At 47.6% G+C, this 18,799-nt stretch overlaps 8 protein-coding genes across 8 annotated transcripts; 1 reads left to right on the top strand and 7 right to left on the bottom strand.

Annotated features, from left to right (window-relative positions):
* Nucleotides 1-649: 649 nt before the first annotated feature.
* On the bottom strand, nt 650-2,147 carry N7503_000390 (uncharacterized protein; the record flags this gene model as incomplete). The annotated part of the gene is made up of 3 exons (XM_057059951.1): nt 650-1,619; nt 1,683-1,916; nt 1,969-2,147. 3 exons carry the CDS (start codon nt 2,145-2,147, stop codon nt 650-652), a joined length of 1,383 nt encoding a protein of 460 aa, XP_056926874.1.
* A 604-nt stretch (nt 2,148-2,751) lies between these two features.
* N7503_000391 (uncharacterized protein) lies at nt 2,752-3,660 on the bottom strand (the record flags this gene model as incomplete). The annotated part of the gene is made up of 2 exons (XM_057059952.1): nt 2,752-3,575; nt 3,624-3,660. 2 exons carry the CDS (start codon nt 3,658-3,660, stop codon nt 2,752-2,754), a joined length of 861 nt encoding a protein of 286 aa, XP_056926875.1.
* A 596-nt stretch (nt 3,661-4,256) lies between these two features.
* N7503_000392 (uncharacterized protein) lies at nt 4,257-5,858 on the bottom strand (the record flags this gene model as incomplete). The annotated part of the gene is made up of 3 exons (XM_057059953.1): nt 4,257-5,156; nt 5,207-5,446; nt 5,505-5,858. The coding sequence occupies 3 exons, from the start codon at nt 5,856-5,858 to the stop codon at nt 4,257-4,259; spliced, it is 1,494 nt and encodes a 497-aa protein (XP_056926876.1).
* A 1,289-nt stretch (nt 5,859-7,147) lies between these two features.
* N7503_000393 (uncharacterized protein) lies at nt 7,148-9,092 on the bottom strand (the record flags this gene model as incomplete). Its single annotated transcript, XM_057059954.1, has 4 exons — nt 7,148-7,348; nt 7,396-8,470; nt 8,524-8,830; nt 8,900-9,092. 4 exons carry the CDS (start codon nt 9,090-9,092, stop codon nt 7,148-7,150), a joined length of 1,776 nt encoding a protein of 591 aa, XP_056926877.1.
* Nucleotides 9,093-9,801: 709 nt separating this feature from the next.
* On the bottom strand, nt 9,802-11,564 carry N7503_000394 (aldehyde dehydrogenase family protein; the record flags this gene model as incomplete). Its single annotated transcript, XM_057059955.1, has 4 exons — nt 9,802-10,169; nt 10,241-11,040; nt 11,117-11,347; nt 11,422-11,564. 4 exons carry the CDS (start codon nt 11,562-11,564, stop codon nt 9,802-9,804), a joined length of 1,542 nt encoding a protein of 513 aa, XP_056926878.1.
* A 662-nt stretch (nt 11,565-12,226) lies between these two features.
* On the top strand, nt 12,227-12,919 carry N7503_000395 (type 1 glutamine amidotransferase domain-containing protein; the record flags this gene model as incomplete). Its single annotated transcript, XM_057059956.1, has 1 exon — nt 12,227-12,919. One exon carries the CDS (start codon nt 12,227-12,229, stop codon nt 12,917-12,919), a length of 693 nt encoding a protein of 230 aa, XP_056926879.1.
* A 449-nt stretch (nt 12,920-13,368) lies between these two features.
* On the bottom strand, nt 13,369-14,389 carry N7503_000396 (uncharacterized protein; the record flags this gene model as incomplete). Its single annotated transcript, XM_057059957.1, has 2 exons — nt 13,369-14,290; nt 14,355-14,389. 2 exons carry the CDS (start codon nt 14,387-14,389, stop codon nt 13,369-13,371), a joined length of 957 nt encoding a protein of 318 aa, XP_056926880.1.
* A 2,928-nt stretch (nt 14,390-17,317) lies between these two features.
* N7503_000397 (alpha/beta fold hydrolase) lies at nt 17,318-18,148 on the bottom strand (the record flags this gene model as incomplete). Its single annotated transcript, XM_057059958.1, has 1 exon — nt 17,318-18,148. The coding sequence occupies one exon, from the start codon at nt 18,146-18,148 to the stop codon at nt 17,318-17,320; it is 831 nt and encodes a 276-aa protein (XP_056926881.1).
* Between the last annotated feature and the right edge of the window lie 651 nt (nt 18,149-18,799).

Consider the following 18,799-nt stretch of genomic DNA (forward strand, 5'->3'; position numbering starts at 1 on the left):
TTGAGTGTTCCAATTCTAATTATCTCGTAAGATTTTCACACCTGCTGCGGGAAGTCAATATTTTGATGTAAGGTGGGATTGTACAGTGTCTTCAATACCAGAATTAGAAATTTTGAGCAGATTGCGATTTGACTCTCGGGCGCGTACCGCCCGGACACACACACGCCAATTGAAGAGACTGTCTCCCGATTCAACCACTTCCTCACTAATGAACAGGCCTTTCACTGGGGTACCTTCGAATTAGACTCGTACGAGATTGCAGCCGCTTGGTTCGTGGCTGACAAGCTGACGCTTGTAGATGCAGCTCCCAAGCAACCCGAGCACAACCTGCTGCTGGTGTACATGGATCTTCCCGAATCTACGGGTCTCCTGTATGATCAATAGCACGTCTGCTGTGAATCACATCAGGCTGAATCCAGGCGCTTTGGAGCTGGTAGACAGGGACTCAGGTTAATTCGGGGAAGGTTGAAGCTACAGTATGGAATTAGCCGGTGGACGAGCCAGCGACAATTTAGACATGAGATCTTTCATGAAGGAAGGTGGTCCTATACGTGCGCAAAGATTAACGATTCATCTATTTGCAATTGAGGAGATGCCGAGCTTTTTTGTCATTTCCCCTTCCCCCTTTGTAGTCGTCAAGCGAATGACACTAATTAAATCGATCCACAAAATTCATGACCTTATTCCCAGTGCTACTCTTCTCAAATTTCTCCAAGCTATTGAGAAAGTTAATGCTAAATAGGGTTCGATTCTCTGGAAAGACGTAGAAGAACTCCTCCAACAACTCCACCAGCGTAGCTTGGGGAAGGAGATCTTCGCCCGCAACGGCACGAAGCAGACGAATCTCAAGAGTCGCTTGGGGAGCAGAGTCCAGACAACCTAGGATTATCTGCCACTGCAAAATGCCCATGTTGGCAGTCTGCATCAGACTTACGATATTGTGGAACTCAAAATGTTCACCGTACCATTTGAAGCTGAACCGTCGGTCTCGGCCCGCTAGACGAAGGACGCGAAAGTGCGGCCGTTCAGCGTCGGGAATGACACCGATGGCAGCCTCGGGCATCGGATGCAGTGACCCCATATCGCCGGTGATGTACCGCACGAGCGGATTTCGCAGGCGCTGGAGGGAGGTCAAAACTATAATGCCCTGTTTGGACTCGGGCATCAAAGTACTGCGAGCAGCAACGTCGTGGACAGCAGACGGATCCAATATCTCGATCCGGACGAGCCTCGTGTCAATGATGAAGTCTCGTGTACCCGGAGGAGTGTTTTCTCCGGTGATTTTTGGATTGCTGAGTGCGTAAGGCCCTGCTTCGGCGCTTCCCAGGATAGAGAAAATCTGGACTGGACCAAGGGTGGCGATAATGTGGCCTCGCTGGGCCTCGGTCAGGGGCTCTGAAGTGTAAACCACTTTGTTGAGGCTAATCTGCTCTCGTTGATGATCAGGAAGGGCCAAGATGTGATGCATGATTTGGATAATCTGGCTGCTGTCTCCAGTCAGTACGTTGGCATGGTAGTGCACCAGAGCCCGGACGACCTCGGCGGGCTCCATGCGGCTCCCGGCACAGAGCACCGACGCTCCAGCGTTTTCAAACAGCTCGCTGATGAGATCGAGAGACCTATATAGAATTATGAGCTGCTGTTACCCGGACCTCGTTCTCTTGGTCGTCGAGGACTCGTACCGGTAAAGATACCCCGAAGTATGCATCGTAAGAACCCAGTCTTGGGACTCGACCACACCACAAGTCTTCAACAACGTGCCAAATACTTCTCTCTGGGTACGGTTTTCCTTGTTGTCTGTCGCAAACATCAGCGGTAGACCACCCGAGCCTCCTCCGGTGGTGCTGATGTAGGCGCTACGCCGGTAGCCATTCTTTTGATTCAGGTCATTCGTGAGGCGCTTAATGACCTTATACCTGAATTTGGTAATTAGATGAAAAGTCTAGTATATGGTAGCGGCAAACTTACAGGTCTTCCTTTTGGAGTATCGGTTGCAATCTAAGGTCCGGTTCCTTTTCCACCGCAGTGAGTTCAAAGACCTCTTGGATAGCGTCTGTGTCTGGGGGATATTCCACACTGGGGTTGTAGATCGGATGGATTTTCGCGACTCCCAGGACCTGTGATAAAGAATACACTTTGTCAACCATCTTAGAAGGTTCACTGTAAGAATGCGTGCTATTGACAGGGAGCCAATTTCATTCCACAGAAAGCAGAGTCTGAAGCACTCCACTACTCTGCCAGTCACCTGTTATTTTAGCGAGTGAGAATGGAGCATCTTCATCCGTGCGCATCTGTATTCTCCAGGTCAGATCAATCACATAGAATAGAACATCAATTTTTCAGTACTGATCAGATACCAGAGTGGGTCTCCAAGAAGCTCAGGTCGAAATTTTCAAGCTCGTGAAGTAGACTGCATGAGGATGGATGTATGAATGGCAAAGCGGACGCTTCCGAAATCCCTTGCATCTAATGAATAAGCAATAATTCCTGGAAATGCATAATGACGGAGGGGCTTATATTAGATTCGAATTACATCTACATGGACCGAGCTGCATGATGTGATAGCTCTCACTTGGCATCGTTTTGTTTTTATGGGTTTTCTTTGTGCTTTTTTCTCATGGAGACGAGGAAAAGGTACAGCAAGCATACAAGACCCACACTCATGCGCTGTAACCTAAGCTACATCTCGCATCATCTAGCTCTATGCAGTCGTTGCCCCTCCCAAAATCCCAACACTACTCCAAAGCGAAGTTAATGACAAGCTCCCGGAAATGGACGGGCATCCCAGCGCACTCGCCGCAAGTGGCGGTCAGGATCTTGAACTGCGTTGCGCGCATGCATCCATTGGCTATTGTCCATGATTAAAATCGATCCTCGAGGTAGGTGCTCAGGGGTGAGATGCAGGGCATTTTCCCGCCTATCCAGGATGCGCAGACACTGCCTGAGCTCTGCAAGGCCGGCGGCAGCGTCATGGTTCAATGGGGTGACTATGTCTTCACGGAAGCGCACCATGGCAGGCCGCCCGGGCTTGCTCGCCGCCATGAGATTGGAAATTATGTGGCACTGATTGTCCTTCTTGATGAACTCGGGCGGAATGGCGATGCGGAAGTGTGGTTTGATGAGGGCGGCGGTAGCCGTTGCCGAGAGCAAGTGGCTGAGGCGTTCGACATTCATGACAGAGAGGGTACCACCGCCACAACGGTCGGGTTGAAGCACCTGCAGGGCGAAAAAACGCGGAGGTGACTCTTCGTAGCTGCAGTCGGTATGCCATGGGAACTCCTGCATCGTCTCGGATCGGGCCTGGTAATTTTGACTTTGAAAAGTGATTGGGTTGGGGCGTACATCCCAAAACCAGCCGTGGGATGCACTATGAGTGATGGGAAGACCGTGACCATGGTGTTTATGAAGGCTCAAGAGCATGTTATGAAGGTATTGGCTGGTGTCATCTGTGAACTGGAGGCTGATCTTCAAGATACCGCTTTCTCGAAGGGCCTGAGCAACTTGGGCAACATGGCGTGGCTGATTGGCAAAGCCCAGATTACCTACTCTCACAGTAGGTACAGGAGGCGAAAGACCTATATCGAATTAGCCTTCATTACGAGGCTTTCCGGCGCCGGACTTACGAGCAAAGGAGCTCAGATTGGCAACAAATCGTTTCATTGTGTGATGTGCTCTCTAGACAGGCGCAGTACGATCAAAAGGTGCACCGAAGAAGATCAGTATAAATACCTCTAAGGTTCTATTTCACCGAAGTACTAAATCAATTACAGCTTGGTGGGTCCACTGCTCCGAGTCGAAGTCGAAGTGGCCCCATTTGGTGTTTCACTACGACAGATACTGCAGTGAACTACATTCCATTAATTATTAATTGCGGGCGCATGAGATAGGTAGCTTAAGCCGCAGGTAGAAACGAAATTTCATGGCAAGCGAATACTGAACATGTTTGCTGCTCGTTAGACCGTCAGCTGACGGGTGTATCCATCTGTCGACATACGGTTCAGCTGAGCCATGTCTTGAATGACAAATTGAGGCAATCGAGTAAGTAGTGCATTCTCTCAGGCGCAGAGCATCAAAAGTTACCCGTTCTAGACCCACTGGCTATTCTACGGCCCGGTCTACAGGGGAACTGATGAAATGAAGATAGGCAGACCAACCCATGATAGATTTTAATTCGTATACGATGGAATACCCTTGAATAAAAAGCCGGTCGTGAATACTAGGCATATTGTAGTCAAATATCAGAGGCTAAACAAATATCAATCACGATGCATGACAGAGCACATCCATGCACCTCCATGGCTGATGGCGACCACTCGATCCGCGCTACTGCGCCACACCCCAAATCCCAGGTATTCCCCATCGATCGAATGGTATGTCCCAACGAGGGGATATTGCATCTTGGTACCCGACTCCCGCAGGAACACATCGTACAGAACAGGGGTGATCTTGCGTTGGACGACAAACTTAGTGCTACCCGGAAGTAGCGCGGCGAAACTCAGACCCTCAACACACGAAATCCACTGCGCCGGGCTCAGGTCGTCTCCGAAGATGATGCCATCCCCCTTGCCACTGCGAATTGGCTTGAGAATATAATCGGCTTTAAGGGTGGGGGAGACCCGACAGCGCTGCAGTAGGGCCTCCAGGTCCGGTGATCCGGGGAGGAGTGTTTCTGCGATGCCCCGGTCCAGGCAGGTGGCCTGCAAGGGGGTCAGCACACCCCTGGCAACCAGAGGCTGAACTTCTTCTCTGACAATGCCGAGCATTCGCTTGTCGTGGACCAGTAGAACTGTGCGCAGATCGTTGAAACACCGGAGACTGAGCTGACGCAGCATTTCAGGCTGCAGGCTGAGGAGCTCATGTTGATGCAGCTCCAGTCCGACTTGCTGGATCTCCTCCAAGACTTCTCCCTCGCTGTTTACCAGGTTCGGGCTCAGGGGACTCGCATCGCTTTGTGCCAAGCAGCAAAGCTTGAAGTGCCCAGTGGAGTGTGGATCCGGAACCAGTCGAAGATCCTCGGGTGTAATGAACCGTGGAGTCAGTCCTAAATGACGCCGCGCGAAATCTACAAACATATGGATGTCCATGCCCTTCTCTTTACCCTTCAGCAGGTGCAGGGGTTGACTCGGCTGGAAGAGACGCAGCAACCCCCCGACCATCTAACACCAGTTAGCATCGATCATCCACGTGTGGCTCGCATTTTACCTACCTTGGAAACATCTGATGTTCCCATGAGGCCATTCCGCCCGTTGCTGACGCCAATGTCTTGTAATGCCTGTTGAGCATATGCCTCGTGCATGAGTCCATTGAACGAGAAGCGGGAATTAATCTCGCTGATGCGGAAATTCTCATCCCCGGCGCTATCCTGCTCAATGAGAAAGTCCGGTCGCCACGAGCCCAAACGCCCTCTGTAAGGAGGAAGTATGGCGTCAGGCTGAGCATCCATCCACTGCATACGTAGATTGGGGTAAGTAATTTATATACCTCCTCTCATCAGGGGAACATACTCGGAGCAGATCCTCCTCTGACTCTGATAAGGGCATGCGCTCCGGGAATCGAGCCACGTCGTCAGTCCACCATCTTTCGACAATATCCGTAATTGCGAGGACCAAGCCTTCGTGTAGATTCTTCACTTGTTTCTGGTGCTCGGGGCTGATGAGAATGGGACGCGGGCAGCAGCTTGTATGAGAGTTGCGTGGCCAGAACTCTGCAGAACAAAGTTGCTGGAGCCTGGAGTGAAGGGACGCATGGTCCTGAGTATCAACAATCTTGTCTGGCTTGTAAGATGCGACAGGCTCGTAATCATGCCCGTTCACAGCGGCGTGGATTTGCAGGAAGCGGGTAGAGTTAGGGCGTTTCATGGTGCAATGAAAAATTGAAGTCAAACTGCCTGACTGGTAACGCAAATTATATAGCTTACAATTCTATTTTTAGGTGATATATCCGATCTGATCAACCCCTGGGAGTAATTTAGATATCATCAGCGCTGACTGACCGAGGGAAGAATTTACCTCACCATGTACATAATGGCGCCACAGACGCGTTGGATTGGACATGATGTACGGGCAGTATTTTGGCTGAGACTTTCTAGCCGAAAGCATGCAGTAGACTAGTGATGCAACCCATTCACTCACCTGCAGATAATGTCTCAACCAGACGTCCCCACAATAAATTTATGATCCATTATATCTGGGCGATCATCTCGGGCTCTCCACCGGTGTAACCTTGGAATAATGGCTCATGCGGTTGGGGCCTCGAGAAAATGACTTGGATGAAGGCTTATGCCTACGTAGGGCGGAAATCGATATCATACTCCTATATCAACTTTTGCAGAGCGGCAAAAGAAATCGATCAGACGCAGCGAGTTCACCACGGCGCTAAGCAGGGCCAATTGCCCTGAGGTCGAAGATCTTGGCAAACGTAGGTCTCCCAGCTTTCTTGTCAGAAGAGTGAATCTCAGTATCTCGCTATTTAATGACGAGATTGTAGCACAGTACGCCTACGGCCCAGTGGTACTTCATGCAATTCTTCGGAACCTGATAGCACGAATAATATTATACAATTTCTGGCTAACTTTCAAAATAATCATGACCTCGCTTACCACTATATTCAGCTTGTCAGACATTTTCTCAATCCTCTCAGAATGATAGAAAGAGCTTTCTCCATGATGTGAACTGACTACGACTCTAGTTATTTCCCACAGTGCTGTGAAGATTCCTTGGTATGATATTTGTCAAAGGGTGAGGCATCTGCCGAGCCTTGGGGTATTAGAACAGTATATTGCCATTCTGGGCATAAGCAGAGATAAACTGACACTGTTCATCGCGATGGAACTTCGATACTTGACGGACAGACGACGTACCAAGAAGAGACCAGCCGAACTCCTCTGAACCCTACTCGGTTATCGCATCAAGATCCGTGCACGTAGACTAGGTAATATGAGTAAATCGGGCTGAGCTGAGATAGTATTGGCTAGTAACACCTTAGACGAGCAGGCAAGCAGGCAAGCAGGCAAGACCAAGCGAGATCAATCTTGGATAAAAAATGCTGATTTGTCGAAGAGGAAACGGTTTTGACGGAGATGGTAAGATAGGCCGGTGTCACGATAATCATGGTGCCAGTTGTGAATTAATCAGTTATGTCTTACTATTTATCCAGAAGCGGGTACATTAGAAACATTCAGTCGACTGAGAAACATTCCAGCTGAAGGATTGCTTGACTTCATGATTTTCAGAATCGACACGAGATATTGTAGCAATGATCTGATTGTTGGATCATTAGGCTGGGAGTCTAAGTGCAGCACAAAAACCCTTGCCGCCAGAAATAAGGGAAATGGAACAAAGGTGTTGCACTATTCGGGGTCAGCTCTGTTGTGCATCGAAGAGGGGCGCTAAATACCTTTAACAGGTCAAAATTGCCGATCATCCTTGTGAGACTAGATATCTGACTCGCCGCTAGTAAGCAACGATGGTGGTTTTCCATCATATACCAATCCAGCACCCTGCACGTTTTACTCGAGAAGATTGCTTGTTGGTGGTACCAAATCGTAGAGGCATGCACGCACAGATTGGCAAAGATCACATTTGTATCATGCATGCTGCTGGATAATCGAAGGTGCATGGGAAGACGTTGAAGAATGCGGATGGGAACGTCATAGTAACTCTGATGTTGTTTTGAATATTGCTCGTCCAAGCCACAATAATTACCATATGTTTGGATTCGGCGGATATGGGACAGGCTACGTCCGAGCAGACTGGCCGAAACACAAACATAAGCTAATGATGACAAGCTAGATAGATCTTCACTGGTTAAAATCTCGTATAGCTGAAGGGTGAGTTGTGGCTTGTTCTCCAGGAAAGACTGCTCGAAAGCGGGAAGGGTGGTCATAACCTGCGTACGATCGGTCAGCGCCATTGAAAGATCATGATAGTCGAGCAAAGGAGCACACACATCGGTTTCGTTAATAAGCATAGGCCGTCCCGTTGCAATACTTGCATACTGATCAATACAAAACGCCATCCAAAACACCCTCCGGCGTTCCTCTCCTTCGACCCAATCTTTTGGAGGGGGCATACACAGCTTGACACTTTGGCTTGGCCCGTCCAATTGATTGAGACCAATAATCAAGGAGAGACTGCACGCTTTACCTATACTAACCCACGCCCGCGGGATGAGAACCATTCGCAACTCGTAGATGGACATTAGTATCCACGCTTGGCAGTGTGACAGGGTGACGATCCCGCGCCCAAAGCTTTCCGTTGTCTCGTCGACTTCAGCATACTGGCGAGCACGCTGATAGAACTCAGAATGAAATGAGTAGTATCTATCGCAGAATAATGATGCATGACACCAAATCATGTATCGCAAGGAAAGCGGCAGGCGTAAATGGGCAGAGAGACTCGAGTTGATCAAAAAGCGGTTAGGGTGGATGATGGGTATAGACGGGTAAACTTTTTCAAAGAAGATATTGTCCCTTGAATGAATGTGAGAATTTAGCTTCCAATTTATTCAAACTGAAATGCTTACAGATCATAAATGATGTCCTCGGACGGGAGTTGTTCCCTGAAGGCCAGGCCGATGGAGCTCGATTGGAAATTGCTCGAATTACCAGGTATCAACGGAAAAGGCGTGTGGCTAACTTGAGAAGCTTCTTTGCCATTTGTATGAGGCTGCATCGGGCCAAACATTGAATATTCAACCCGCGTTGACTCTGATGAAGGCATGCGGAAGGATTCAGACATAGGCATGTTGGGTTGATCCTTTGGAAAATGAGAAGAGGCTGTTGGCAGCCTATGTGAAGTACTGTTCTCTTCAAGGAGCCCTTCGACTTTGGCTAAAAAACGGTGATTATTAGTCGTGTCGTGAACGTCTAAAAGCCGCGCGAGCTACCGCATTAACATACTCAGTCGTATTTCTAGCTCTTCCAAGACATTTCTTTTCGGACCACTCTTCTTGCGCATTGCACTGTAAGTACAGTCTTTCCCTAGACGTGAGCAAAGGCTACAACGAGGTTGTATCCTATCACATTTTGATTTTCTGCTCCGGCACATGGCGCATGCGTTGTATTTGAGCCTGGAGCTGTCCCTGTTGTTCATGGTTCCACACGTGACCTGAGCGCCACAATTTGGGTATTTTCGCCGTGTTAGTTTCTAAAAGTGAAACCAATATCAAAATTAGATGATACAGGTTGAGCCCCTCTAGATCTTAAGCTTATTTAGCTTATTTCACGGGAAAGATGGCCAGGCTTTTGGTAATACCCGATCGAATCACATTTCCACAATGGCAAGCGTAAAATCGGGCCGATTGCCGACCCGACCCCGACTGGTCTGTATCATCAGACTCCACTTGCACGGCAGTGATTGTTCATCTATCGTATTTTACCGAGGGATAATCCACACTACATTTTCGTAAGCGTATTCGAAGCAATACTCGACTAGTATTGTAATAAACTTAGGGTTCGCCCCAAAGGATCCGGTATTAGGAGTTCGCCACCATTATGCTATCCAATTTGTTTAGGCTTGTACCCAACGGGAACGCTCTAGTGAAGATCATAGTAAAAGAAAGATCGAAACAAATCGAAACAATGTCAAGGCTCCAGACCCACTACCCATGATAGCCAGCGCAAAATGGAACAAAGATTAAGACGTGTATACATGCTATGCTAGAGCGATAACTTCAGCATGCATGCAGCCCTCGTCGCCAGAAAGAAAATTAGGTAAGAGGATACGAGTCATCAGATATGAAAGATATTGCGAGAAGGGATTCATTAAACACAATGAATTTAAAATCTATAACGAACGGGATCTACTTACTAGCAGTGATAACAAGGGCACGTCCAGCACCGGCCTTCCCGCTTCCACTACCAAGCGTCAGGATATAGCGCAACCAGCCGAGAGTCAACTTTTGGCCTCTGCGGTCAAAGTCCGGCACTAGGGTGCTGGCAGCCTTGAGCTTGCTCAGCTTACCCGCGTATGGTGGGTAGCGGACGGCAAGGATAGACTCGAGCCAGCTGGGGCTGCTAGTGATAGGCCGTCGGTGCACCCAGACGTCGAAACTGGAGCGACCGCGGTAAGCACCGTAGCCGCTTTCGCCGACACCACCGAAAGGTAAGGTGGGGATGTGTAGGGCAGCGTCATTACAAGAGACACCGCCGGACCGAGTGGAGGAGATGACTGGAGAGTATATTCGTTAGATGTTGCCATATGAGAGAGCCTAGGGGACAGGACTAGGAGGTAGGAAATACTTTTAGCAACATCGGCCTTTGAGCCGAAAGGATATAGACCAAGGGGGGTACTCTGCACCCCATTGGCGAGGCTGATAGCCTCGTCTAGGTTCTCGACGGATAGAATCGGAATAAAAGGGCCGAAACTCTCCTCTGTGCATAGTGAGTCCTCGATAGAGTTTACTAAGACAACTGTAGGCTCAATGAATAGCTCTTCCTCATCTATAGTGCCGCCAAGCAGGATCTTGCCCTTGCTACTGTCAAGCATTGACTTGAGGCGCTGAAAATGGCCCTTGTTGATAATGCGCGAGTAGTCCGGCGACTTCTTAGCGCCCTGGGGGTAGAAGATCTTATAAGCTTTTTCAAATTCCTCTACCACCCGAGGCACAAGTGATTTATCGACGAGCAGGTAATTTTGTGAAGTGCAAAGCTGACCTGCATTCACCGTTTTGCCCCAGAGCATACGGCGCGCAACTAAGCGTGGGTCAGCTGTCTTACTGACTATAGCCGGGTTGATACCGCCTAGCTCGAGGACCACAGGGGTTAAGTAAGGTGCGGCTGCCTTGGCGATAATGCGGCCAACATTAGCACCGCCTGTAAAAAAGATCTTATCCCAGCGCTCGGCCAATAAAGCCTGAGTCTCGGATACACCTCCTTGGACAACGGAGTAGCATAGGGGGTCAAGGGATGCCTCGCAGATCTTTTGTATAACAACGGCGCTATGGGGTGCGTTTTCGGAGGGCTTGATAACGACAGTATTCCCCGCAGCAATAGCCCCAATAGCGGGGCCCAAGGTCAGCTGGAAGGGAAAGTTGAAAGTGCTAGATAATGTAGAAGAAAGCTATTAGATTCTCTCACCACTCACGTCGCAGGCTTGGGCAGAAGAGCGCAACATACCCGATCACCAACACACAACCGAGAGGATCCTTCCGAATCTTGGGCCTCATCAACTTGAACTGCAGGTCGATATCAGGGGCTTTCTCATCTTTCACCCACTTATGAAGGTTGCGAGTAGTAAAGACGATGTCGTTGAGCAGCCAGTCGATTTCGGCAATTTCGGCCTCGAAACGCGGCTTCCTCAAGTCCTGAGCGCAGGCCCGGATGATATCTGCCTCATGGTCCTTTATTCTACAGAAATTGTCAGTTAGTCTCTTTTTTCATGAAGCGTGTTGCGTTGAATTAGTAGAAGGTGTATCACGTACGCCCAGTAGAGCTTGCGAAGCTGGACGAGACGGAACTCGACATCGCGAGTCTTGTGCTCCAAGAACGACTTGCGGGTGGTGGAAATGCTTCCGGAGATGGCGTCGAGCGAGCTAAATTGAAGATTGGGGTGGTCGTCCGTCATAACGATAGCTAAAGAGGGCAAAGCAGTGAAATGTAGAAAGGGAGATAGCCCGTTAAGATTGTGAAGGAAATTTCTTCGTATTACTTTGCGATTTGGTGTTAGACGTTTAGACTAGTTTTTATAGTCTAGGCATAAGAGGCATCATACGGGAAATTACGAGTGTGTTATTGTCAGTGACCCTATCTTCGATGCGATTGTAATCTTGCGACTGTCCGGTGACTAGGATCTGTATCAATTCGGCCGGATTGTTGTACCGGAAAGGACAAGACGACAATGTAGATTCTTCTACCGAGGCAAACACGTGACTCCCTGAGGAGAATTTTAGGTCCATCGAGGTGTGGAGAATTTTAAGGTTTGGCGATGCGGCCTCCTTGGGACTAGCCGGATAGTTTGTTCACCCGCCTCGCCCCTTCATTTTCAAGCTATCCCTTGGCTTGCGAGCTGAAATGTTTAATTTATGGGCCCCGGAAAAGTTTGGTTGATCCATAAGATCACTAGTCTCTCCGACGATCTCTTTCTCCTCCAGTCTAAGTCATAAGCTCCAAATGGCCGCCTCCGGCGCCCTCGCAAAGGGGACATGCACCAAGTTTGTGCAGACAGCTCTGACATCGCGCTGTACATCTCACCCACCCAGTACCATTACGCTTTAAGAATTGCCAAGCATGGCTAAGCGAGTCTTGCATGTCGTCACCAACGCCGCGCATTACAACGATCCATCCCATCCGACCGGCTTGTGGTTATCCGAACTCACGCACGCTTGGCACGTTTTCGAAGAGCACGGTTATGAGCAGACCATCGTCAGCCCGGCAGGGGGTCTCTCTCCAATAGAGCCCAAGTCGCTGAAATTCCCCAACTACGATAAGACTGCGAAAGCCTGGAGGGCCGATCCGAGCCGAATGTTGTTGCTGAAGAACACTGCTCGACCTAGCCAAATTAACTCGGCTGATTTCGACGCTATTTATTTCACTGGTGGGCATGGGGTGATGTTTGATTTTCCCGACGATGAGGGTCTGCAGCGGATCACCCGGGAGATCTTCGAACGGGGTGGTATTGTCTCCTCTGTTTGCCACGGCTACTGCGGGCTGCTTAATACCAAGCTCTCTGATGGCTCGTACCTGGTAGCCGGACGTAACATGACCGGTTTTGCCTGGCGGGAAGAGGTGCTTGCTCGTGTGAATAAGCTTGTGCCCTACAACGCCGAAGAAGAGGTGAAGAAGCGTGGCGCGCACTATAAAAAGGCCAAGCTGCCTTTTATTTCTTACACCGTGGTGGACGCCAACCTGGTGACTGGGCAGAACCCAGGCTCGGCGAAAGAGACCGCGATGAAGGTCGTCACCGCCCTCAGCCGGTCATGAGTGATATCACTGGCCGCCTGGTAGGAAAACACTGGTGCTTGATGTTTCACCGATGTCGTCCTGACACCGAATCGCAGGAGTCTTCGTTAGGTCTGGAGATAGCAAAATTTAGTGTTTAAGGGAGAATAAAGGTAGCTAGTTGAGCCTATATCTGTCATGTCTAGAAGCCTATAATAACATCTACTTGACGAGTGTTTGGGTATCCCAGATGGTCTGGAATCCTGAAGCCCTACTCCTAATGGAATCTCAACAATCTGCATACGTAATTAAGCGAAGTACTCCTCTAAATCCTGAGCAGTGATGCGTGAGATCAGATACAGTACAATCACTCCGCAGAGCTGCTATTTATGCTGACCCGACATCCTTAACGGCCTCGTCCGTAACAGATACTTTAACAGTGCTGCTCGCATCCTCATAACTTAGCTAAAAGGAAGGTCGAATGATGATCATCACAGCTTGATATTATCAAACGCCTTTAAGGGTGTGGGCATGTTCAAGATCATCTGTGCATCCTTGAGAACGTCCATTCGCAGGATGGTCGAGACGCTCAATTCGCCAAGAAGTTTGCTGAGTGGACCTTGGCCCCGAGAGAGCTTGACGTCGCCAGGTAGAAGACGCTGTGACCCCAGGAGTGGGTTCGTCTGAACTGTTACCTGGTGCCATTTCCCATCGATCTCGTTGATCGCGTTGTTGATGCCGATCGAGGATTGCGACGGGATGTTTTTCAGGGCTGGAAGTGGTACTTCTAACGTCAGATCGGGCTTTCCGTCAGTCGCGGTGACACCGGCTTTAATATTGTGTTCGTCCATCTCCAAATTGATATGGGCGAGCCATTTGGGGAGTTGGTATCCGTATACACCGCGGACTCGAGCGATCTCAGTATCGACAGGCAGCGCCAACACATACCCATAGAAGGTTCGGTTCCATATAGAGCTAAGCAGTTGTGTCGTACTGTAGCTACCTTTACCCGGCTGGCGGACGATAATGGCGATCGATACCTCATTGTAAGGATCGTTGTCGCAAACGAGGTACGAGTAAAACGTCAACGCAACCAAGCCATAGCCAGGAAATGCCGTGATAGGCTCTAAAGGCGCTGGAAGCTTCGACCTTAAGCTCTCAAGGGGCGCGAGAAGGACAAGCTGGACACTCTTGGTGCGATAATAGAAGTTAGGAGCATAAATCTGACCCACTCTCGAATCGACCAGGCTCTTTGGGATTTTCCGGAAGAAATCGATGTCGGGTCCAACGGCTGGGTCGCGGGCTACCTCGTCTAGGTTCGGGTTCATACGATAACGGTCGTAGTAACCGCCCTTGGGTACATCGACCTTCTGACTTCCAAACTCGACTTGGACAGTCGGACACTTAGGATGTCTGTTAGGCCATCGAGAGAGTCAGTATAATGCCAGCGTAGGAATTAAATCTGAATCTCACTTACGAACCAGAGGTCTTTGATGATGCGACAGAATGCATGATGTACTTGCGATGGTAGTATAAAGAAGATGGCAAAGGCAAATGTCCATTCCTGTTTTGAAAGTTATATAGCGACTGTGAGCTTAATCTACCGAGGTAAACACGCGAGCTTTGGTTAGAGGGTACGGGTTGCATACTGTGTTGAGAATTATGAGTTTGGCAAGGGCTAGCATCATTGCTTGGGCCGGGTGGTTGGTTGCGCCGATGCGTCGGGCCGTGGATGTCTCCTCAACCTTGGAAAGCCGGCGCGCCTGGGCTACCAAAATTTCAACGTCCAAATGTTCCGAGGCAAAACTACTGGAAAATGCTGTAATCCGGCTTTGCTTGGTTTCAACGCGATAGCGTTCCTTAGCATTTGAAATAGGAGAGCGTAAGTGAGGCATACAGAAGATCATTATTATATATTACCAAAAACACACCGCTATCAAGTACCGAAGATACATAGAGGCTATCTTATGACGCTTCAAATACTTCGTCATCTAGGAAAATACCTAGTGTGATATCTTGGACAGACACTAAGATATCCGAAAGCCTATATACTGAGCCCAAAGCGTTGAGTGACAAAGTCATAAGATGTTCTATTCAGTATGATGATTTAGGGTGTTCCGAATGGCCGAAGGACTTACAGCTGAGCAAGCTGAAATAGTATAGGCTACTGATCCTTTCGCAAGAATAAGCGAAAGGCGAGGCCTAGTGGAACCAATTTTGGAAGGGAAAGTTGCTTGAGTGAAGAAAGAACGAATGACCGACCCTCTCATAAATTACCACTCTTTACGGACCCTGATACCCTACTCTAGTATCCTCGCTATAGGATTCGTAATGAATGGTAAACTGTGAAAGGGCCGATTCAAATACAGCACAGATTGAACTTTCGTGTTTCACGATGTTACGCCAGTCGTAATGCCAAGGATACCAAATTACTGTACAAAACTTGAATCAAAGTAGATCAGTACAGTGGCGTCTGACTAGTCTAAGACAACCTATTTTACCGCCTTATATTCTACCGCGTTTTCTACCAGTTCAAAACCTCTAAATTTAATAACTAGTATACCAGCCTTCGTTTTAAAGCACTTACTACACCCGGTGAGGTATGGTTATAGCAAGGTTTTCCAGCATATCTATATCCATCTCTAACCAAGCTTCTTATACCACAGAAACCACGAATTCAAGGGTCTCGTCGTTATCTAGCATACCTCTAATTTCAGGGTATAATTCATAGATTTTTACCTTTAAGAGCGACCAAAGGTTCTTAATAGGGTTTAAATCAGGTAAATAAGGAGGCCAGGCCATGATTTCGAAGTCTTAATCCACTAACCAATCATATACGACGTATATAGTATACATAGGAGCGTTATCTTATTAGAAGATAGCGCCATAAACTCCATCTAATAAAGTTAGAAGAACTCGTTAGTAAAGCTCGAGGATTACCTATCGATTAACCCCTCTATAAGGCGAATCCGGGTCTCCAAAGAGGGGAATAAGGCCTGTTCTTCGACCACTTCCTAAAAAGGCGGCCTAAAACATCTAGGACTTAGCCTTATGATAATCAACTACGTCGATATCTTAGAGTGGAATTTAAGTCGAGGGTCGGTTAAAGGTATACTCTCGGCGAGTACCTTTACCTTTTTCGATAGTTGATTCGTTAGACCAGAAGATCTTTGTCCATTTTTCAGAGTCATAATCTTGGACTCGTCGAGCCCATTCAAATCGCTTTCGAGCTTGATCTTTAGTAAGCGCTAGGCGTCGAAGACGAAGCTATTTCCGTTTATTCTCTTCGCGAAGAAGTCTCCACATCGTATCTCGACAGACCTTATAGTTAACTATTGCAAGAAGTTCATTATATTTAACGCGTGGGTTATTATTAATCGCTTAAAGGATATTCTCCTTATCCTCCTCGTTTAGCTTCTTTAGTGGGCTAGAACGAGGTAATGTCTCTTACGAGGGCCCTTTTTGATTAGATCTAAGCTATATAGACTTAATTATAGAGATTAGAATTGAAGGATATCGATCGTGAATCTCTTTATATAACCAGCTAATTGATTTAAGCTCTATAAGCTTCGTACGTTTATATAGGGCTAATTCGCACCCACGGCGACATACTGCCATATTATCACGGCGAATTAGAGGTATATTAAATAGAGCTTATGTATAATATAGGGGTTAGAATAGGTATTATAATAACTTATTATTATTTAAACTAGCGTGTTATAACGCGTGCCTAGGTAGGCTAACTATATATAGAAGGCGGTGGTAAAAGCGGTAAAATGGGTTGTCTCAGACTTATTAGACGCCACTATATAACCCTTATTTAGGCGGTAAATTACCGCTCCATGTCTCGACAAAATTCGTCATTGTGCATATAGCTTGGCAGTCAAAAAAGTGATTAATTGCTTAATGTGATCCTCTAATAATAAATAGTCTCTATTTATATCACATGAAAGCGTACCGCGTTATCCAGAGAGGATTGACCAAGATAGTCCGGGCTACAAAACTATCATCGATAGGTCACATCTTTTACACTAATCTATAGCAATCATTTAGGGGTTGTTTATGTTGCCCTTAAACGGTAATAGCAGGAGATATTTATGGTAGATGAGTGAGGTAAAGACTAGAATCATAAACATATGGAGAGCCGGTACACCATATTCTTTCTACTTCCATGCATAAGCATACGTCAGTCAAGTAGCATCAGCGTAATCACTAGAGACTAGTACGTAAATCTACCTCTATTTCCACCCTTTTTTTGATCATCTCAATATAATGATTTAAGACATATAGAGGCTGCAGGTTCAGACAGAAAAATTGACCATATCATGTCATTAGAACGAGCAGCACTTGCTAGATTACGTGACTAGCATTTAATATATAGCACTAGATATAACAGTTGATCTCAAAGTTATTTCCGAAGTCAAGACTAAAATGAGGGATTCAAGACTTGATAAAATCGAGAAGGTCTTTGTTAACTTCGTCAACATTGATGTTGTGGATAGCGTGAGATCCTCCTTTGTAGATCTTCAGGCTGCTTTGAGGCAGAAGTTTTGCTGACTTCAATCCTGATGCCTCAATGGGTACAACTTGATCATCATCCCCATGCAGAACCAGCACTGGGATATCGATTTTCTTCAGATCTTCCGTGAAATCTGTTTCCGAGAAATCTTTGATTGAGTCGTATGCTGACTTGAAGCTGGTGTTCATTCCCTGCTGCCACCAGCTACGAATTTGCCCTTCGCTTTGCTGTGCACCAGATCGGTTAAATCCGAAGAACGGCCCGCTAGGGACGTCCAGGAAGAATTGAGCGCGATCTTTACGCATTGCCTCTCGGAACGAATCAAAAACGGACTTTTCAGTTCCCTCGGGATTGGCACTAGTCTTTACCATCAAGGGGGGCACGGCACCGACCAGAACAGCTTTCTTAAAGCGGCTTGTGCCATGCTTTCCAAGGTAATGGGTAACCTCTCCTCCACCATGCGAGTGGCCAACCATCACTGCATCTTTGACCTTTAGATGGGCAAATAGCTCCTCGAGGTCATCGACAAAGGTATCCATGTTATTCCCATCCCAGGTCTGAGTAGATCGCCCATGACCACGCCGGTCGTGTGCAATAACACGGTAGCCATGATCAGCGAGATACATCATCTGATTTTCCCAGTTGTCACTGCTCAAGGGCCACCCATGGGAGAAGGTGACGATGGCCCCTCCGGGATTGCCCCAGTCCTTGTAGTAAAGCTCAGCTTCATCACGAAGCTTGAAGTATGGCATAATTGTTCACAGTATGATCCAATTTTCTGAATATCTCGATCTCAAGACGGTCTGATTTTAGAAGGTAGTGTGAAGGATGGATTGAATTGGTTATTTTACTGCCGTAAATATATGACTAGCTAAGGCAAGTCATGACGTCATTCAATAACGCTAGTTGATCATTTTCGGATAGTTCAATCACCCCGCCCTTTCCCAAGATTATTTAGCTATCCCTGCTTGATTTTGCCAAATGTAGGAACTATCGTCAACACTTGTGAGGTGATTCACAGCGGGTGGGGAGGGCTTGGAAAGCTGGTAAACAGCGTTTCCAAGCTTGTATTGTCATTTTTGGGCTAGTTTTTGGTATTTAATAATTAATTACGGTGAAGTGAGCTGTCCTGTAATAATAATGTCATTGTTTTACCAAGCTGTGCCAAAAAGACTAATTCATGTCCAAAGTAGAATCCTTATATACACATTGCCATACTGAGTAAGGTTATTGGGCCCACAGCAGCCTCCAAACTAGAATCGAAGTTGACGAGAGGTGTTAGCAGATAGCATTTCGTGTCTTCTTCCCTCCGTCACATTGGATACTGATTATATATCAATGTGAATGGATAATCAGTTCCCATTGCCGGCAAAGGCCTAAGTCGTTGATGTTGTCTGTTCATA

The sequence above is a fragment of the Penicillium pulvis genome (genome assembly GCF_028828015.1).
Source record: "Penicillium pulvis strain IBT 33274 chromosome Unknown contig_10_segment0_segment0, whole genome shotgun sequence".
Classification (NCBI taxonomy): Eukaryota; Fungi; Ascomycota; class Eurotiomycetes; order Eurotiales; family Aspergillaceae; genus Penicillium; species Penicillium pulvis.